Source organism: Oncorhynchus clarkii, chromosome 28 (assembly GCF_045791955.1).
Source record: "Oncorhynchus clarkii lewisi isolate Uvic-CL-2024 chromosome 28, UVic_Ocla_1.0, whole genome shotgun sequence".
NCBI lineage: Eukaryota > Metazoa > Chordata > Actinopteri > Salmoniformes > Salmonidae > Oncorhynchus > Oncorhynchus clarkii.
This window is the reverse complement of record NC_092174.1, coordinates 35,944,684-35,964,309: the sequence shown is the minus strand read 5'-3', so window position 1 is coordinate 35,964,309 and position 19,626 is coordinate 35,944,684. Positions and strand designations below refer to the sequence as shown.

Genomic DNA, 19,626 nt, shown 5'->3' with positions numbered 1-19,626 from the left:
GGAGTAGAGAGGGGAGAGAGGTAGAGAGCGAGGGGAGGGAGGGGAAGAGAGAGATGGGGAAGTAGAGAGGGGGGAGAGGTAGAGAGCGAGGGGAGGGAGGGGAAGAGAGAGATGGGGGAGTAGAGAGGGGAGAGAGGTAGAGAGCGAGGAGAGGGAGGGGAAGAGAGAGATGGGGGAGTAGAGAGGGGAGAGAGGTAGAGAGCGAGGGGAGGGAGGGGAAGAGAGAGATGGGGGAGTAGAGGGGGGAGAGGTAGAGAGCGAGGGGAAGAGAGAGATGGGGGAGTAGAGAGGGGAGAGAGGTAGAGAGCGAGGGGAGGGAGGGGAAGAGAGAGATGGGGGAGTAGAGAGGGGAGAGAGGTAGAGAGCGAGGGGAGGGAGGGGAAGAGAGAGATGGGGGAGTAGAGAGGGGGGAGAGGTAGAGAGACGGGGGAGAGGTAGAGAGCGAGGGGAGGGAGGGGAAGAGAGAGATGGGAGAGTAGAGAGGGGGGAGGGGTAGAGAACGAGGGGAGGGAGGGGAAGAGAGAGAGGGGGGAGTAGAGAGGGGAGAGAGGTAGAGAGTGAGGGGAGGGAGGGGAAGAGAGAGATGGGGGAGTAGAGAGGGGAGAGAGGTAGAGAGCGAGGGGAGGGAGGGGAAGAGAGAGATGGGGGAGTAGAGAGGGGAGAGAGGTAGAGAGCGAGGGGAGGGAGGGGAAGAGAGAGATGGGGGAGTAGAGAGGGGGGAGAGGTAGAGAACGAGGGGAGGGAGGGGAAGAGAGAGATGGGGGAGTAGAGAGGGGGAGAGAGATGGAGGAGGTGGGGGGGAATTGGGAGAGGGGAGACGCCCACAAGCCTCACAAGACTAGTCTGAAGGTAGCCGGGTACCAGTTTAAAAAATGAATGGAAGTATATATGGCAATAGTTTAGAGCATAAAATAAGGAGTTAAATACATATAAAAAATAAATAAGGAATTATTTCCTGACCCTTCTTATATCTCTCAGATATAGGACAGGCACTTAGGAACACACTTCCTTTAGTCCCTAAAAATCTGTTTATCGATGTATGAAGATGTAATTCAATGCCTTTCTTCTTATGGCCAAACAGTTCAATTTTTATTTCATCAGACGAGAGGACATTTCTCCAAAAAGTACGATCTTTGTCCCCATGTGCAGTTGCAAACCGTAGTCTGGCTTTTTTATGGCGGTTTTGGAGCAGTGGCTTCTTCCTTGCTGAGCGGCCTTTCAGGTTATGAGGATATAGATAATGTTGTACCTGTTTCCTCCAGCATCTTCACAAGGTCCTTTACTGTTGTTCTGGGATTGATTTGCACTTTTGGCAACCAAGGTATGTCCATCTCTAAGAGACAGAACGCGTCTCCTTCCTGAGCTGTCCTTCCTGAGCTGTGGTCCCATGGTGTTTATAGTTGCGTACTATTGTTTGTGCAGATGAACGTGGTACCTTCAGGTGTTTGGAAATTGCTCCCAAGAATGAACCAGACTTGTGGAGGTCTACACATTTTTTCCTGAGGTCTTGGCTGATTTCTTTTGATTTTCCCATGATGTCAAGCAAAGAGGCACTGTGTTTGAAGGTAGGCCTTGAAATACATCCACAGGTACACCTCCAATTGACTCAAATTATGTCAATTAGCCTATCAGAAGCTTCTAAAGCCATGACATCATTTTCTGGAATTTTCCAAGCTGTTTAAAGGCACAGTCAACTTAGTGCATGTAAACTTCTGACCCACTGGAATTGTGATACAGTGAATTATAAGTGAAATAATCTGTCTGTAAACAATTGTTGGAAAAATGACTTGTCATGCACAAAGTAGATGTCCTAACCGACTTGCCAAAACTATAGTTTGTTAACAAGACATTTGTGTAGTTGTTGAAAAACGAGTTTTAATGACTCCAACCTAAGTGTATGTAAACTTCTGACTTCAACTGTACATATTTTTGGGGTGACCGACTATGCTCTTTATTTTCTGCATCTATGTCATATCGCTGAGTCTACCTTTATTTTAAAAAGAAGGAGGCAAGATTTCCTGTCTGAGTAGTGACTCTTTTTAAGAAAAGTGTCATTTTGATTAGTGCCTGTAACTGTGGGAGGAGACTGGAAGCCATTACAGAGAGATCTGAGTTTTAGGGAGGAGACTGGAAGCCATTACAGAGGGATCTGAGTTTTAGGGAGGAGACTGGATGCCATTACAGAGGGATCTGAGTTTTAGGGAGGAGACTGGAAGCCATTACAGAGGGATCTGAGTTTTAGGGAGGAGACTGGAAGCCATTACAGAGAGATCTGAGTTTTAGGGAGGAGACTGGATGCCATTACAGAGAGATCTGAGTTTTAGGGAGGAGACTGGAAGCCATTACAGAGAGATCTGAGTTTTAGGGAGGAGACTGGATGCCATTACAGAGGGATCTGAGTTTTAGGGAGGAGACTGGAAGCCATTAAAGAGGGATCTGCGTTTTAAGGAGGAGACGAAGCCATTACAGAGGGATCTGAGTTTTAGGGAGGAGACTGGAAGCCATTACAGAGATATCTGAGTTTTAGGAAGGAGACGAAGCCATTACAGAGGGATCTGAGTTTTAGGGAGGAGACTGGAAGCCATTACAGAGAGATCTGAGTTTTAGGGAGGAGACTGGATGCCATTACAGAGGGATCTGAGTTTTAGGGAGGAGACTGGAAGCCATTACAGAGGGATCTGAGTTTTAGGGAAGAGACTGGAAGCCATTACAGAGGGATCTGAGTTTTAGGGAGGAGACTGGATGCCATTACAGAGGGATCTGAGTTTTAGGGAGGAGACTGGATGCCATTACAGAGAGATCTGAGTTTTAGGGAGGAGACTGGATGCCATTACAGAGGGATCTGAGTTTTAGGGAGGAGACTGGAAGCCATTACAGAGGGATCTGAGTTTTAGGGAGGAGACTGGAAGCCATTACAGAGGGATCTGAGTTTTAGGGAGGAGACTGGATGCCATTACAGAGGGATCTGAGTTTTAGGGAGGAGACTGGATGCCATTACAGAGAGATCTGAGTTTTAGGGAGGAGACTGGATGCCATTACAGAGGGATCTGAGTTTTAGGGAGGAGACTGGAAGCCATTACAGAGGGATCTGAGTTTTAGGGAGGAGACGAAGCCATTACAGAGGGATCTGAGTTTTAGGGGAGGAGACTGGAAGCCATTACAGAGAGATCTGAGTTTTAGGGAGGAGACTGGAAGCCATTACAGAGGGATCTGAGTTTTAGGGAGGAGACTGGAAGCCATTACAGAGGGATCTGAGTTTTAGGGAGGAGACTGGAAGCCATTACAGAGGGATCTGAGTTTTAGGGAGGAGACGAAGCCATTACAGAGGGATCTGAGTTTTAGGGAGGAGACTGGAAGCCATTACAGAGGGATCTGAGTTTTATGGAGGAGACTGGAAGCCATTACAGAGGGATCTGAGTTTTAGGGAGGAGACTGGAAGCCATTACAGAGGGATCTGAGTTTTAGGGAGGAGACTGGAAGCCATTACAGAGGGATCTGAGTTTTAGGGAGGAGACGAAGCCATTACAGAGGGATCTGAGTTTTAGGGAGGAGACTGGAAGCCATTACAGAGGGATCTGAGTTTTAGGGAGGAGACTGGGAGCCATTACAGAGGGATCTGAGTTTTAGGGAGGAGACTGGAAGCCATTACAGAGGGATCTGAGTTTTAGGGAGGAGACTGGAAGCCATTACAGAGGGATCTGAGTTTTAGGGGAGGAGACTGGAAGCCATTACAGAGGGATCTGAGTTTTAGGGAGGAGACTGGAAGCCATTACAGAGGGATCTGAGTTTTATGGAGGAGACTGGAAGCCATTACAGAGGAATCTGAGTTTTATGGAGGAGACTGGAAGCCATTACAGAGGGATCTGAGTTTTAGGGAGGAGACTGGGAGCCATTACAGAGGGATCTGAGTTTTAGGGAGGAGACTGGAAGCCATTACAGAGGGATCTGAGTTTTAGGGAGGAGACTGGAAGCCATTACAGAAGGATCTGAGTTTTAGGGAGGAGACTGGAAGCCATTACAGAGGGATCTGAGTTTTAGGGAGGAGACTGGAAGCCATTACAGAGGGATCTGAGTTTTAGCTAAGACCTTCTGTGGTTCATCACTGTTACAATGCCAAACGCCTCGCACCATCACACCAGCAGCCCACAGGACACTACTCTGCAGTCAACCAGCCTGCCTACTGCTGCATGTTTCATAACACACTCGTTTTTATTTATTCATTATATCTTTATTTAACTAGGCAAGTCAGTTAAGAACTAATTCAGATTTTCAATGACGGCCTAGGAACAGTGGGTTAACTGCCTCGTTGAGGGGCAGAAAGACAGATGTTTGGCTACCACACTTCTCACCAGTCAAACTAGTATACACTCACTGGCTACCACACTTCTCACCAGTCAAACTAGTATACACTCACTGACTACCACACTTCTCACCAGTCAAACTAGTATACACTCACTGGCTACCATACTTCTCACCAGTCAAACTAGTATACACTCACTGACTACCACACTACTCACCAGTCAAACTAGTATACACTCACTGGCTACCACACTTCTCACCAGTCAAACTAGTATACACTCACTGGCTACCACACTTCTCACCAGTCAAACTAGTATACACTCACTGGCTACCACACTACTCAGCAGTCAAACTAGTATACACTCACTGGCTACCATACTTCTCACCAGTCAAACTAGTATACACTCACTGACTACCACACTTCTCACCAGTCAAATTAGTATACACTCACTGGCTACCATACTTCTCACCAGTCAAACTAGTATACACTCACTGACTACCACACTACTCACCAGTCAAACTAGTATACACTCACTGGCTACCACACTTCTCACCAGTCAAACTAGTATACACTCACTGGCTACCACACTTCTCACCAGTCAAACTAGTATACACTCACTGGCTACCACACTACTCAGCAGTCAAACTAGTATACACTCACTGGCTACCATACTTCTCACCAGTCAAACTAGTATACACTCACTGACTACCACACTTCTCACCAGTCAAACTAGTATACACTCACTGGCTACCACACTTCTCACCAGTCAAACTAGTATACACTCACTGACTACCACACTACTCACCAGTCAAACTAGTATACACTCACTGGCTACCATACTTCTCACCAGTCAAACTAGTATACACTCACTGACTACCACACTTCTCACCAGTCAAATTAGTATACACGCACTGGCTACCACACTACTCAGCAGTCAAACTAGTATACACTCACTGGCTACCACACTACTCACCAGTCAAACTAGTATACACTCACTGACTACCACACTTCTCACCAGTCAAATTAGTATACACTCACTGGCTACCACACTACTCAGCAGTCAAACTAGTATACACTCACTGGCTACCACACTACTCACCAGTCAAACTAGTATACACTCACTGGCACACTTTCACCATCCACATTCGCTGACAAGCACACTGTTAGTAAGTCAGCTAGGAGATGGTTATGTAATGTAGGAGATGGTTATGTAATGTAGGAGCTTGTTATGTAATGTAGGAGATGGTTATGTAATGTAGGAGCTGGTTATGTAATGTAGGAGATGGTTATGTAATGTAGGAGATGGTTATGTAATGTAGGAGATGGTTATGTAATGTAGGAGATGGTTATGCAATGTAGGAGATGGTTATGTAATGTAGGAGATGGTTATGTAATGTAGGAGCTGGTTATGTAATGTAGGAGATGGTTATGTAATGTAGGAGATGGTTATGCAATGTAGGAGATGGTTATGTAATGTAGGAGATGGTTATGTAATGAAAGAGGAGGAAGAGGAGGACGAGGGAAGATAACGGAACAGTAGGAGGAGAAAAAGGAGGAGGACGAAGGGAGGAAGTAAGAGATCAAGAAGCAACGGGGAGGAAGAGGATAAGGAGGAGAGAGAGAAAAGTTGGGAGGAAGAGGATAAGGAGGAGAGAGAGAAAAGTTGGGAGGACGAGGATAAGGAGGATAGAGAGAGGAGCTGGGATGAAAAGGATAAGGAGGAGAGAGAGGAGCTGGGAAGAAGAGGATAAGGAGGAGAGAGAGGAGCTGGGAAGAAGAGGATAAGGAGGAGAGGAGAGAGAGGAGCTGGGAGGAAGAAGATGAGGAGAGAGAGAGAGGGGAGCTGGGAGGAAGAAGATAAGGAGGAGAAAGAGAGAGAGGAGCTGGGAGGAAGAGGATAAGGAGAAGAGGAGAGAGAGGAGCTGGGGGGAAGAAGATAAGGAGGTGAGAGAGAGAGAGAATTGCTGGGAGGAAGAGGATAAGGAGAAGAGAGAGGAGCTTGGAAGAAGAGGATAAGGGGGAGAGGAGACAGGAGCTGGGAGGAAGAGGGTAAGGGGGAGAGGAGAGAGGAGCTTGGAGGAAGAGGATAAGGAGGGGAGGAGAGAGAGGAGCTGGGAGTAAGAGGATAAGGAGGAGAGAGAGAGAGGAGCTGGGAGGGAGAGGATAAGGGGGAGAGGAGAGAGGAGCTGGGAGGAAGAGGATAAGGGGGAGAGGAGAGAGGAGTTGGGAGGAAGAGGATAAGGAGGAGAGAGATAGGGAGAGGGGCTGGGAGGATGAGGATAAGGAGGAGAGAGAGGAGCTGGGAGGAAACGGATAAGGAGGAGAGAGAGAGGAGCTGATTAGGAAGAGGATAAGGAGGAGAGAGAGAGGAGAGCTGGGAGGGTTGAGGATAAGGAGGAGAGAGATAGAGAGAGGAGCTGGGAGGAAGAGGATAAGGAGGAGAGAGATAGAGAGAGGGGCTGGGAGGAAGAGGATACGGAGGAGAGTGATAGAGAGAGGGGCTGGGAGGAAGAGGATAAGGAGGAGAGGAGAGAGAGAAAATAGCTGGGAGGAAGAGGATAAGGAGGAGAGAGAGGAGCTGGGAGGAAAAGGATAAGGAGGAGAGAGAAGAGCTGGTTAGGAGGAGAGAGAGAGAGGAGCTGGGAGGAAGAGGACAAGGAGGAGAGAGATAGGGAGAGGGGCTGGGAGGAAGAAGATAAGGAGGAGAGAGAGGAGCTGGGAGGAAGAAGATAAGGAGGAGAGAGAGGAGCTGGGAGGAAAAGGATAAGGAGGAGAGAGAGAGAGAGAGGGGCGCTGATTAGGAAGAGGATAAGGAGGAGAGGAGAGAGAGGAGCTGGGAGGAAAAAGATAAGGAGGAGAGAGAGGAGCTGGGAGAGAGAGGAGCTGGGAGGAAGAGGATAAGGAGGAGAGAGAGAGGAGCTGGGAAGAAGGGGATAAGGGGGAGAGAGATAGGGAGATGGGCTAGGGGGGAGAGGATAAGGAGGAGAGAGAGGAGCTGGGAGGAAAAGGATAAGGAGGAGAGAGAGGAGCTGATTAGGAAGAGGATTAGGAGGAGAGAGAGGGGCTGGGAGGAAGAGGATACGGAGGAGGAGAGAGATATAGAGAGGGGCTGTAGAAAGAGGATAAGGAGGAGAGGAGAGAGAGAAAATAGCTGGGAGGAAGAGGATAAGGAGGAGAGAGAGGAGCTGGGATGAAGAGGATAAGGAGGATAAGGAGGAGAGGAGAGAGGAGCTGGGAGGAAGAGGATAAGGAGGAGAGAGAGGAGCTGGGAGGAAAAGGATAAGGAGGAGAGAGAGAGGAGCTGGTTAGGAGGAGAGAGAGAGAGGAGCAGGGAGGAAGAGGATAAGGAGGAGAGAGATAGGGAGAGGGGCTGGGAGGAAGAGGATACGGAGGAGAGAAGAGAGAGAGGAGCTGGTAGATAGAGGATAAGGAGGAGAGGAGAGAGAAAATAGCTGGGAGGAAGAGGATAAGGAGGAGAGGGAGAGAGAGGAGCTGGGAGGAGGAGGGTAGTAAATGAGGAGAGGGAGAGAGAGAGGAGCTGGGAGGAAGAGGATTTGGAGGAGAGGAGAGAAAATGGAGTTGGAAGGAAGAGGATAAGGAGGAGAGAGCGAGGAGCTGGGATGAAGAGGATAAGGAGGAGAGAGAGAGGAGCTGGGAGGAAGACGAAATGGAGGAGAAAGAGAGAGAGAGGAGCTGGGAGGAAGAAGGAGGAGAGGAGAGAGAGAGAAATAGAGAGAGAGAGGAGCTGGGAGAAAGAGGATAAGGAGGAGAGGAGAGAGAGAAAATAGCTAGGAGGAAGAGGAGAAGGAGGAGAAGAGAGAGAGGAGGTGGGAGGAAGAGGCTAAGGAGGAGCTGGGAGGAAGAGGATAAGGAGGAGAGAGATATGAGATGGTTAGGAAGAGGATAAGGAGGAGAGAGAGGAGCTGGGAGGAAGAGGATAAGGAGTAGAGTGATAGGGAGAGGGGCTGGGAGGAAAAGGATAAGGAGGAGAGAGAGATGAGGTGGTTAGGAAGGGGATAAGGAGGAGAGAGAGAGGAGCTGGGAGGAAGATGATAAGGAGGAGAGAGATAGGGAGAGGGGCTGGGAGGAAGAGGATAAGGAGGAGAGAGCGGGGCTGGGAGAAAAATGATAAGGAGGCGAGAGAGAGGGGAGCTGGGAGGAAGAGGATAAGGAGGAGAGAGAGAGGGAAGCTGGGAGGAAGAGGATCAGGAGGAGAGAGATAGAGAGAGGGGCTGGGAGGAAGAGGATACGGAGGAGAGAGATAGAGAGAGGGGCTGGGAGGAAGAGGAGAAGGACGAGAGAGAAAATAGCTGGGAGGAATAGGAGAAGGAGGAGAAGAGAGAGAGGAGCTGGGAGGAAGAGGATAAGGAGGAGAGGAGAGAGAGAAAATAGCTGGGAGGAAGAGGATAAGGAGGAGAAGAGAGAGAGGAGCTGCAAGGAAGAGAGTAAGGAGGAGAGGGAGGGAGAGAAAGGAGCTGGGAGGAAGAGGGTAAGGAGGAGAGGAGAGAAAGGGAGCTGGGAGGAAGAGGATAGGAGGAGAGGAGAGAAAATGAGCTGGGGGGAAGAGGATAAGGAGGAGAGAGAGAGAGGAGCTGGGATGAAGAGGATAAGGAGGAGTGAGAGGAGCTGGGAGGAAGAGGGAAAGGAGGAGAAAGAGAAAGAGAGGAGCTGGGAGGAAGAAGGAGGAGAGGAGAGAGAGTGGGAAGCACTGGGAGGAAGAGGATAAGGAGGAGAGAGAGGAGCTGGGAGAAAGAGGATAAGGAGGAGGGGAGAGAGAGAGAAGAGCTGGGAGTAAGAGGATAAGGAGGAGAGGAGAGAGAAAGGAGTAGGGAGGAAGATGATAAGGAGGAGAGAGAGAGGAGCTGGGATGAAGAGGATAAGGAGGAGAGAGAGAGGAGCTGGTAGGAAGAGGATAAGGAGGAGAGAGAGAGAAGTGCTGGAAGGAAGAAGATAAGGAGGAGAGAGACAGAGAAAGAGAGGACCTGGGAGGAAGAGGATAAGGAGGAGAGAGAGAGATAGAGTGAGAGGAACTGAGAGGAAGTCCATGTGGAGAGGGAGGAGGAGTGAGTGATAGCGGTACCGAGGGAGAAGAGATGAAATAACGGATGAGGGAGCAGGAGGGAAAAGGAGGTAGAGATAAACTGATGGAAAGACATTAAACAATAAAGAGGATAAAGAAAGATGGAGGTCGATGTAAGAGGAATTCAGAGACGTGAAGGAGTGACAAAAAAGGAAATAGAGATGTAGAGAATGGTGACGAGTGGGAGATGAAGTCTTAGAAAGAGAGAGGACTCACAACATGAAGTCCTGCTCCCAGCTGGGCAGGCTTCCCCGGACAGCGATGGTCGTGCTCTTCACATTTTGCACCTTCAGGGTCACATACGTGTTGAACTTCTCTGTGAGTGAGCGAGAGAAAGATCTGAATTACTCTGTGAGGGAGAGAAACAACTGAACTTCTCTGTGAGGGGTAGAGTGAGAAAGTACTGAATTACTCTGTGAGGGGTAGAGTCAGAAATATCTGAATTACTCTGTGAGGGGTAGAGTCAGAAATATCTGAATTACTGTGTGAGGGGTAGAGTCAGAAATATCTGAATTACTCTGTGAGGGGTAAAGTGATAAAGAACGGAATTTATCTGTGAGGGAGAAAAATAGCTAACTGAATTTATCTGTGAAGGGTAGAGAGTGAAAGAACTGAATTTATCTGTGAGGGAGAAAAATAGCTAACTGAATTTATCTGTGAAGGGTAGAGAGTGAAAGAACTGAATTTCTCTGTGAGGGGTAGAGAGTGAAATAACTGAATTTATCTGTGAGAGGTAGAGAGTGAAAGAACTTAATTTATCTGTGAGGGTAGAGAGTGAAATATCTGAAATTATCTGTGAGGGGTAGAGAGTGAAAGAACTGAATTTATATGTGAGGGGTAGAGAGTGAAAGAACTGAATTTATCTGTGAGGGATAGAGAGTGAAAGAACTGAATTTATCTGTGAGAGGTATAGAGTGAAAGAACTGAATTTATCTGTGAGGGGTAGAGAGTGAAAGAACTGAATTTATCTGTGAGGGAGAAAAATAGCTAACTGAATTTATCTGTGAAGGGTAGAGAGTGAAAGAACTGAATTTATCTGTGAGGGTAGAGAGTGAAATATCTGAAATTATCTGTGAGGGGTAGAGAGTGAAAGAACTGAATTTATATGTGAGGGGTAGAGAGTGAAAGAACTGAATTTATCTGTGAGGGGTAGAGAGTGAAATAACTGAATGTATCTGTGAGGGGTAGAGAGTGAAAGAACTGCATTTATCTGTGAGAGGTAGAGAGTGAAAGAACTGAATTTATCTGTGAGAGGTAGAGAGTGAAAGAACTGAATTTATCTGTGAGGGGTAGAGAGTGAAAGAACTGCATTTATCTGTGAGGGGTAGAGAGTGAAAGAACTGAATTTATCTGTGAGAGGTATAGAGTGAAAGAACTGAATTTATCTGTGAGGGGTAGAGAGTGAAAGAACTGCATTTATCTGTGAGGGGTAGAGAGTGAAAGAACTGCATTTATCTGTGAGAGGTAGAGAGTGAAAGAACTGAATTTATCTGTGAGAGGTAGAGAGTGAAAGAACTGAATTTATCTGTGAGGGGTAGAGAGTGAAAGAACTGCATTTATCTGTGAGGGGTAGAGAGTGAAAGAACTGAATTTATCTGTGAGGGGTAGAGAGTGAAAGAACATAATTTATCTGTGAGGGGTAGAGAAAGAAACAACTGAAGAGGAGAGGAAAGAAATGCTCCATATAAGAACTCTAGTCAGAGAAGTTGGCTGAAACACAGATCTAGGACCAGGGCAGGAGTTTTTCCTCAGCACATGACCTGACCAGCCACACATGATCAGGTAAACTCCTGTCCCTATAAAACATAGCTAGCAAGTTTTCCCCAACCCAGTCCTGTTTTGTCTATTCTATTTCCAGGTTCCCAGCAGCACATACCTTGGGCTCCATCCAGTTTGGCTTTCTTCACTGGGAAAACATAGAGAGGAACACAGTCACACAGGGCAACACCATCTGTCGACAGAACTCTTACATACAGAACATAACATGCTGGAGCTGTTAACCTCCAAAATGGGTTCCAGTTTCCTGTTTTGTGGTTGTCACTAGTTACCACAACCGCAAAGTAAAAACTGTCTATAAAATATTATTTAAGGTTAGGGTTAGGCATAAGATTAGCAGTGTGGCTAAGGTTAGGGCTAGGTTTAAAATCACATTTTAAGAAGATACATTGTAGAAATAGGAACGTTTATGACATTGTAGAAATAGGAACGTTTATGACATTGTGGCTGTGGTAACTAGTGACAACCCTGTTTTGTGGGCAGTTCTCATGTTGGATCATTTCTCTGGATCTCTGGAACGTTGGATGATGGTATAATTCCATCCGATTTCCTGTACGTGTGAAAACTTGTTTTACTAAACTATATGGAATTGTTTTAAGAACATCATACCAATAATCATGTTGCTATTTGATTTAGAAGTATACAAATATATATATACAAAACATTTTTGTTAAATTTTTTGACCTTACTGCTATTAGCCCATACAAACACATTGAATAAAAGGCGCTGCATGGTTAATCTGTGGTCTGCATTGGCCATGCAGCATTTATGGTGATACGACCTCTGCAGAAGTCAGGGCATTCATACTGCTTGCGCTTCCCGGAGCAGCGCAGAGCTATTGTGAAGGAAGTTGTCAAGGAAGTGAGTTTGTGTTTATATAGGTCCTCCCATCGTCACCTACCGTCAACCAATCATGTTCATGTGGAGCTAGACAGAGCCCTCGCATTGTTACAGAATTTGAAAGGTGCACAGTGATGCGATACGGAGCTCAATTTGGACTCTGCATGCCTCCGGAGGCGCCGCAATTGCGTCACGCCATCGATATGGCGCCTCCGACCACATTTTCGTATAAAGCATAAATTGGCTTTAACATTGAACAACAGATAGTCCCCCCCCCCCCCCCCCAAAAAAAAAAAATGTAAAGGAAGTTTGTTTGAAAGTGTCTGTCCTATATCTGAGAGTTATAAGAAAGGTCAGGACGTATTCATGTATTTAAGCCCTTATTTTGGGGACTGAACAGTCTCCATATATACTGACTTCCATCATTTTTTTCAACTGGTACCGGGAGACCTTCAGATGAGTCTTGTGAGCCTGTTGGGGTCCTAGAGCAAAACAACCTAAAACTAGGTGTTTGTGAGAGTCTCACAATTCCACAGATGGGCCATATGAGTGTGTAGCCCAAACATGTTCGGACACTAGAAACAGAAGTTGGCAGATTGGCTGTACCGACTTCAGACGGGTCCCAATACGCTTGTGGGAGTCGTAGAGAAGAACGGAGAACACCATCGTGGTCGCGAGAGTCTCATCTTTATAGTCATTAGTCAAAACATCATTATAGTTGTTTTTATTGATTCATGTGCTGCATTGCTGAGGGAGCTTGCACATACTTGCTGTAAACTGTGTATGTGACTAATACATTTGATTTGATGCTCCTCAATACTTATTCCACTAGATCAAAGTTTCAGCCAGGTAGGATACATAGTGGAAACAGATGGAGTTGGGTTGCATATAGTCATGATAGGTTACAGTATTTTTCCCAATCTTCTGTTTTCATTGTGTTGGTTAATTGTTAAATAGTGCAGCATTTATTCAAATTCAAAATAGTTGTGCAAAATATTTTACTCATCAGAGTTTTAGAATATTTTATTATTATTTTGTTATTGTTATTGCTATTAGTAAAGTGACTAAGACTTACACATTTGATACTAAATTTTATTTATTTGTGTAATTTAATTTGCCATTAAGACATCTATTCTATGAATCTAAATAATAAAAGTGATAATTTGCCAGTGAATCTGTGACTGCGGTTGTGGCCCCAAAAAATGTTGGGTGCACTTTTTTTTGTTTGAGCACATGCCCCCCAAAAGGTCTGTGGCTGGCCGTGATGGCTGCCATCATCTGAGGACATTAGCTAGTTAGGCTACCACGGTCCTGTTGTCTCTTGGACCAAAGTGAGTTCTTTATTTGTTAATCTGATGTTTTGTTTACTATATATATGATTTGTTTCATAGTCGACCTACTTATCAGAGGATCTGTTACTACCTTACTTTCACTGTTCAATTGTACACTATTAGCATTAGCATTTAGCATTCGTCCATTTAAGTGGATGTAGCATTAAGTCCAAGTATTGCCACATTTTGTTGCCAGAACAATTGTCCTTTTCAAAACCCATTTCATTTCTTATAGCAATCATACACATAGACAGAAGCATTAACACACAGCAAATCACTTACTATATAGCAGAGGCTGTAGTGCACTCTCATAGCATGTGTCCTAAATGGCACCCTATTTCCCCTATAGCCCTGGTTAAAAGGAGTGCACTATGTAGGGAATAGTGTGCCATTTGGAACTCAGGCATAGGAGGAGGCTCCACTAGTATGACTGGCCTGTGGTGTGTTATCCACAGTGGTGTTGCAGTAGAGACAGACGGTGGACGTGCTGATTCTCTGAGCACTGTACAGAGACTTGTCATATTGGAGAAGGGGAGAATATGTATTGCTACCTTGCAGTCCACGTGAATCATCTACACTGTGCAAACCAGTTACAGTCACTAGCCTCTTGAAGGACAACAGAAGTGCAATAAAAAGTTATTTATTTTAAAATAACTATACATTTCGGCATTTTTGGCATCCCTCTCAAAGGGTTGTTTCAATTAAGGCTATAATGCCAAATGTGTGTGTGTTTTTCTGTAATAAAGAAACACATCCTGTTATCCTATTCTGAGAGTGTGGGTTGAATATATTTTGTGGTTTTGTCTCTATAACGCCCACTCTATCCCTCTGCAGTACTGTTTAAACAGCTCTGACGTAACTCAGCCTGCATAGTTAATGCCCTACACTTTCCCTACCCACACACACACAGACCAATGTAGTCTCGGGGGAATTCTTTATTATTCTATACGTTACATTATGAAAGGAATAGCGGTTGTACAATATCATACGAATAAAAGGACATGTAGTATCAAAGGACGTGTAGTTTCCTACGTTTTACCTAGTTGTACCATAGCAAACGAATTGGAGGATGCTTAGTATGATCCTAAACGATATCATAACCGCCATCGATAAGAGACATTACTGTGCAGCCGTATTCATCGACCTGGCCAAGGCTTTCGACTCTGTCAATCACCACATTCTTATTGGCAGACTCAACAGCCTTGGTTTCTCAAATGATTGCCTCGCCTGGTTCACCAACTACTTCTCTGATAGAGTTCAGTGTGTCAAATCGGAGGGCCTGTTGTCCGGACCTCTGGCAGTGTCTACGGGGGGGCCGACTCTCTTCTCTGTATACATCAATGATGTCGCTCTTGCTGCTGGTGATTCTCTGATCCACCTCTACGCAGACGACACCATTCTGTATACTTCCGGCCCTTCTTTGGACACTGTGCTAACTAACCTCCAGATGAGCTTCAATGCCATACAACTCTCCTTCCGTGGCCTCCAAATGCTCTTAAATGCAAATAAAACTAAATGCATGCACTACTCTGGACGGTTCTGACTTAGAGTACGTGGACAACTACAAATACCTAGGTGTCTGGCTAGGCTGTAAACTCTCCTTCCAGACTCGCATTAAGCATCTCTAATCCAAAATTAAATCTAGAATCGTCTTCCTATTTTGCAACAAAGCATCCTTCACTCATGCTGCCAAACATACCCTCGTAAAACTGACCATCCTACCCATCCCCGACTTCGGCGATGTCATTTATAAAATAGCCTCCAACACTCTACTCAACAAATTGGATGCAGTCCACTGCGACCTGTATGCTCTCGTTGGCTGGCCCTCGCTTCATACTCGTCGCCAAATACACTGGCTCCAGGTCATCTACAAGTCTTTGCTAGGTAAACCCCCGCCTTATCTCAGCTCACTGGTCACCATAGCAGCACCCACCCGTAGCACGTGCTCCAGCAGGTATATTTCACTAGTCACCCCCAAAGCCAATTCCTCCTTTGGGTGCCTTTCCTTCCAGTTCTCTACTGCCAATGACTGGAACGAATTGCATAAATCACTGAAGCTGGAGGCACATCTCCCTCACTAGCTTTAAGCACCAGCTGTCAGCGCAGCTCACAGATCACTGCACCTGTACATAGCCCATCTGTAAGCAGCCCATCCAACTATCTCATCCCCATACTGTATTTATTTATTTATCTTGCTCCTTTGCACCCCAGTATCTCTACTTGCACAGTCATCTTCTGCACATCCTACCATTCCAGTGTTTAATTGCTATATTGTAATTACTTCGCCACTATGGCCTATTTATTGCCTTACCTCCCTTATCTTAACTTATTTGCACACACTGTATATATACTTTCTTTTTTTTTTCTACTGTATTATTGACTGTATGTTTGTTTATTCCATGTGTAACTCTGTGTTGTTGTATGTGTCAATCTGCCGTGCATTATCTTGGCCAGGTCACAGTTGCAAATGAGAACTTGTTCTCAACTAGCTTACCTGGTTAAATAAAGGTGAAATAAAAAAATTAAAAAATACGTTGGTGGTTAGGATAACTAACGACAAAGGATTGTTTACGTAAAAGGTTAGGTGAAGTGGGTTAAGTTTAGAATAAAGGTTAGTGGAAGGGTTTGCTAAAATCCTACATTTGTCCCCTGCGTGACTCGAACACCCAACCTTTGGATTTGTTGACGTCACAGATTATGTCGACCCATCCCCCCAGACCAACTCATCTACTTTCATTTCTGTCTGAAGTAATTAGACCATTAGTAGGTTTCATATGTGTTGGAGGTGCTCAGAAATACATCAAGTATGTTTCGTATGGGTCTGAGTCCACACACACACAGACACACACACACAGTCACACACACAGTCATATTGCATCCACAGCGAGTTTTAATATTCAATAACCCCCACCTGCACAGCCCATAATACTTTCTAGAGGCCTGCCTGCCTGGCCCAAGTCTCCATGACAATGGAGGAAAGGAGAAAAGACGACACGTGAAATTCCCTGACTAAGAGAGAAGAGGCATTCTACACACAAACACACACACACACACACACACACAAGCACACACACACACTAAACTAGTGATGAGTGAGTCTTACTGGAATACCGATGAAGTTAGTGTATTATGTAAAGGAGGCTGAAGCACGTGTACCTACCTACCTGTAGCCCTATGTTGTGTGGGTGAAGAACTGAAGCTATTCTTTATCTTCTTCATCACGTTGTTTTTAAACAAATAATCACCTCCCACTGGGCAAACAACGCCATTTCAATATGGACATTTGTGTAATATTTGGTAGAGACGTTGATCAATGAGATTTCAAACTTTATTCACCCCTCAAAAAGTCAGCCAGAAGTTTGTTGAATTCCCAATGTGTTATCACTATGCTTTCAACCATCTACACTGAACAAAAATATAAACACAACATGCAAAGTCTTGGTCCCATGTTTCATGAACTGAAATAAAAGATCCCAGAAATGTTCCAAATGCACAAAAAAGCTAAATGTTTTCTCAAATGCTGTGCAAACATTTTTTTTTTTACCTTCCTCTTAGTGAGCATTTCTCCTTTGCCAAGATAATCCATTCAGACAGGGGTGGCATATCAAGAAGCTGATTAAACACAGGTGGATAATTACACAGGTGCACCTTGTACATGGGACGATAAAAGGACACTCAAAAATGTGCCGTTTTGTCAGACAACACAATGCCACAGATGTCTCAAGTTTTGACAGAGCGGGCAGTTGGCATGCTGACTGCAGGAATGTCCACCAGAGCTGTTACCAGAGAATTTAATGTTAATTTATCTAATGTAAACTGCCTCCAACATAGTTTTAGAGAATTTGGCAGTACGTCCAACCAGCCTCACAACCGCAGACCTCGTGTATGGCGATGTGTGGGCGAGCAGTTTGCTGATGTCAACGTTGTAAACAGAGTACCCCATGGTGGTGGTGGGGTTACTGTATGGACAGGAATAAGCTATGGACAACAAACACAATTGCATTTTATTGATGGCAATTTGACTGCACAGAGATACAGTGACGAGATCTTGAGGCCATTCATCCGTCACCATCACCTCTTGTTTCAGCATGATAATACACGGCCCCATGCCCCAAAGATCTGTACACAATTCCTGGAAGCTGAAAATGTCCCAGTTCTTATATGACCTGCATACTCACCAGACATGTCACCCATTGAGCATGTTTGGGATGCGGACGTGTACGACAGCGTGTTCCAGTTCCTGCCAATATCCACCAACTTCGCACAGCCATTGTAGAGGAGTGGGACAACATTCCACAGGCCACAATAAACAGCCTGATCAATTCTATGTGAAGGAGATGTGTCACGCTGCATGAGGCAAATGGTGGTCACACCAGATACTGACTGGTTCTCTGATTCACACACTTACCTTTTTGGGGGTGTTTCTGTGACCAACCGATGCATATCTGTATTCCTAGTTATGTGAAATCCATCGATTAGGGCCTAATGAATTCCTTTAAATTGACTGATTTCCTTATATGAACTGTAAATCGGTAAGATCTTTGAAATTGTTGCATGTTGTGTTTATATTTTAGTTCAGTATAAAAACACAACCAAATTCCAAAGGAAAAACAATGTCTGATTTTTGTATTTATACAACAATTAAATATGTTTTCACTGTGCTTCATCTAATAGCAGAACCAAATGACCTGGATTGCAGTTGAGATTACAAAGTACATGGTGCAAGTGATCAACGCTGTTTGAGATTCTGCACAGATTATTACAGTAATAGTGAAGATCTCCTCAGACCTGCGACCGTTGTATGCTATCTTGAACATGCGTGCTCTCTATGACGACATAAGAAGACAATCATAGTTACAGTAGGCTAACCTCAACATGTGGCCATGGATGGTGTTACTGGTTTTAAAGTTGAATAAATACTGTTACATCCATTTGTAAGAAAGCCTTAACTTCAGACTATTTACTGTATTACAAAAGTATTATTGAATTGTGTGTCCGGTTATATATCGACATTTAAAGGATATCTACCACTGTTTTAATCCTGGTCTTTAACCTTTATATTTGGTTGAGTTGGAGACCTGAATCCAACATTTTATTTGTTAACTTGTCAACAAGTTAATAGGCTATTTACTGTATTGCAAAAGTGATATTGAATTGTGTTTGGTTATCAACGCAACCAAATATCAATATTTGAAGGAGATGTACATGTTGTGGCACTGACTTAGTTTGTCTACAAATGAATAATTGATATGTTGGATTCACATCTCCATCTCAACCAAGAATCAACATTAAAGAATAGGACTACATCAGATCAAACTTGATTTGAAGTGCATTTAAAGTTGCATTAGATTTAGTCGTATTCTTTAAGATGGAGACATGAACCAAAGCTTGACCTACATGGACAATACTTGATGTGTTGTTTATTTTTATTTGAACCCTGTGTTGAATTGAAACAATTGCTGTTGATGACTTTGCAAATGATACATACTGTAGGCCTAAATAGTCTCTGTGATACTATATGACTTGTGATTACATTTCACCTGCTCTGTTATACCTATCCTTTGGAATGATTTTGATAGCAACAGTGAATATATGCAGTTATTAACCCTTGACCTACAACTTCCCCGCCCCTACAGAAATCTAAACAACATAATAAAAAATCCCCATCGAAATCCATCTGTTTAAGATAAAGATATCTGTTTTATTGCATGGCTGCTCCTCAATCTACCGCGTCCGCCGATATCGCCCTTCCGCATCTGCGGGGAAAGGTGGTAGAGCTAGAGCGATGTTTGTCAAACCATGAGACATCCGGAAAAATCGGTCTTGCCACGAAAACGTCTGTAGCGTTCAAACGGTTTGGCCAACAAACTATTGAAAGATGAGACTTAATTTGGTTCTAAGTTGGGACAGCCTCCTCTGCCAACTTCTGTCTGTAGCGTCCGAAAGGTTTGGGCGACCTATTAATATGACAACTCTGTGGTACGCTGAGACTCTCACGAACACAATGGTGTTCTCCGTTTTGCTCCAGGATGCCCACAAGCCTCACAATACTCGTCTAAAGATACCCAGGAAACTAGTTTTAAAAATGTATGGAAGTACTGTATATCTGGAGTTTACTAGCTACCACGGTCTTGGGGTCAGGTAGATTCCATTAGCTCATTAGACTACCACGGTCTTGGGGTCAGGTAGATTCTATTAGCTCATTAGACTACCATGGTCTTGGAGCCAGGTAGATTCCATTAGCTCATTAGACTACCACAGTCTTGGGGTCAGGTAGATTCCATTAGCTCATTAGAATA

At 44.8% G+C, this 19,626-nt stretch overlaps 1 protein-coding gene across 1 annotated transcript in view; it reads right to left on the bottom strand.

Moving 5' to 3' along the window:
- Window positions 1-19,626, bottom strand: part of LOC139386772 (protein unc-13 homolog A-like) — a 115,701-nt gene that overhangs the window by 83,433 nt on the left and 12,642 nt on the right. The window contains exons 3-4 of the mRNA XM_071132583.1: window positions 11,257-11,286; window positions 9,597-9,696 (exon numbers count right to left, since the gene is read on the bottom strand). Coding sequence (XP_070988684.1) covers window positions 9,597-9,696; window positions 11,257-11,286 — 130 coding nt within the window. The remainder of the gene's footprint in view (window positions 1-9,596; window positions 9,697-11,256; window positions 11,287-19,626) is intronic.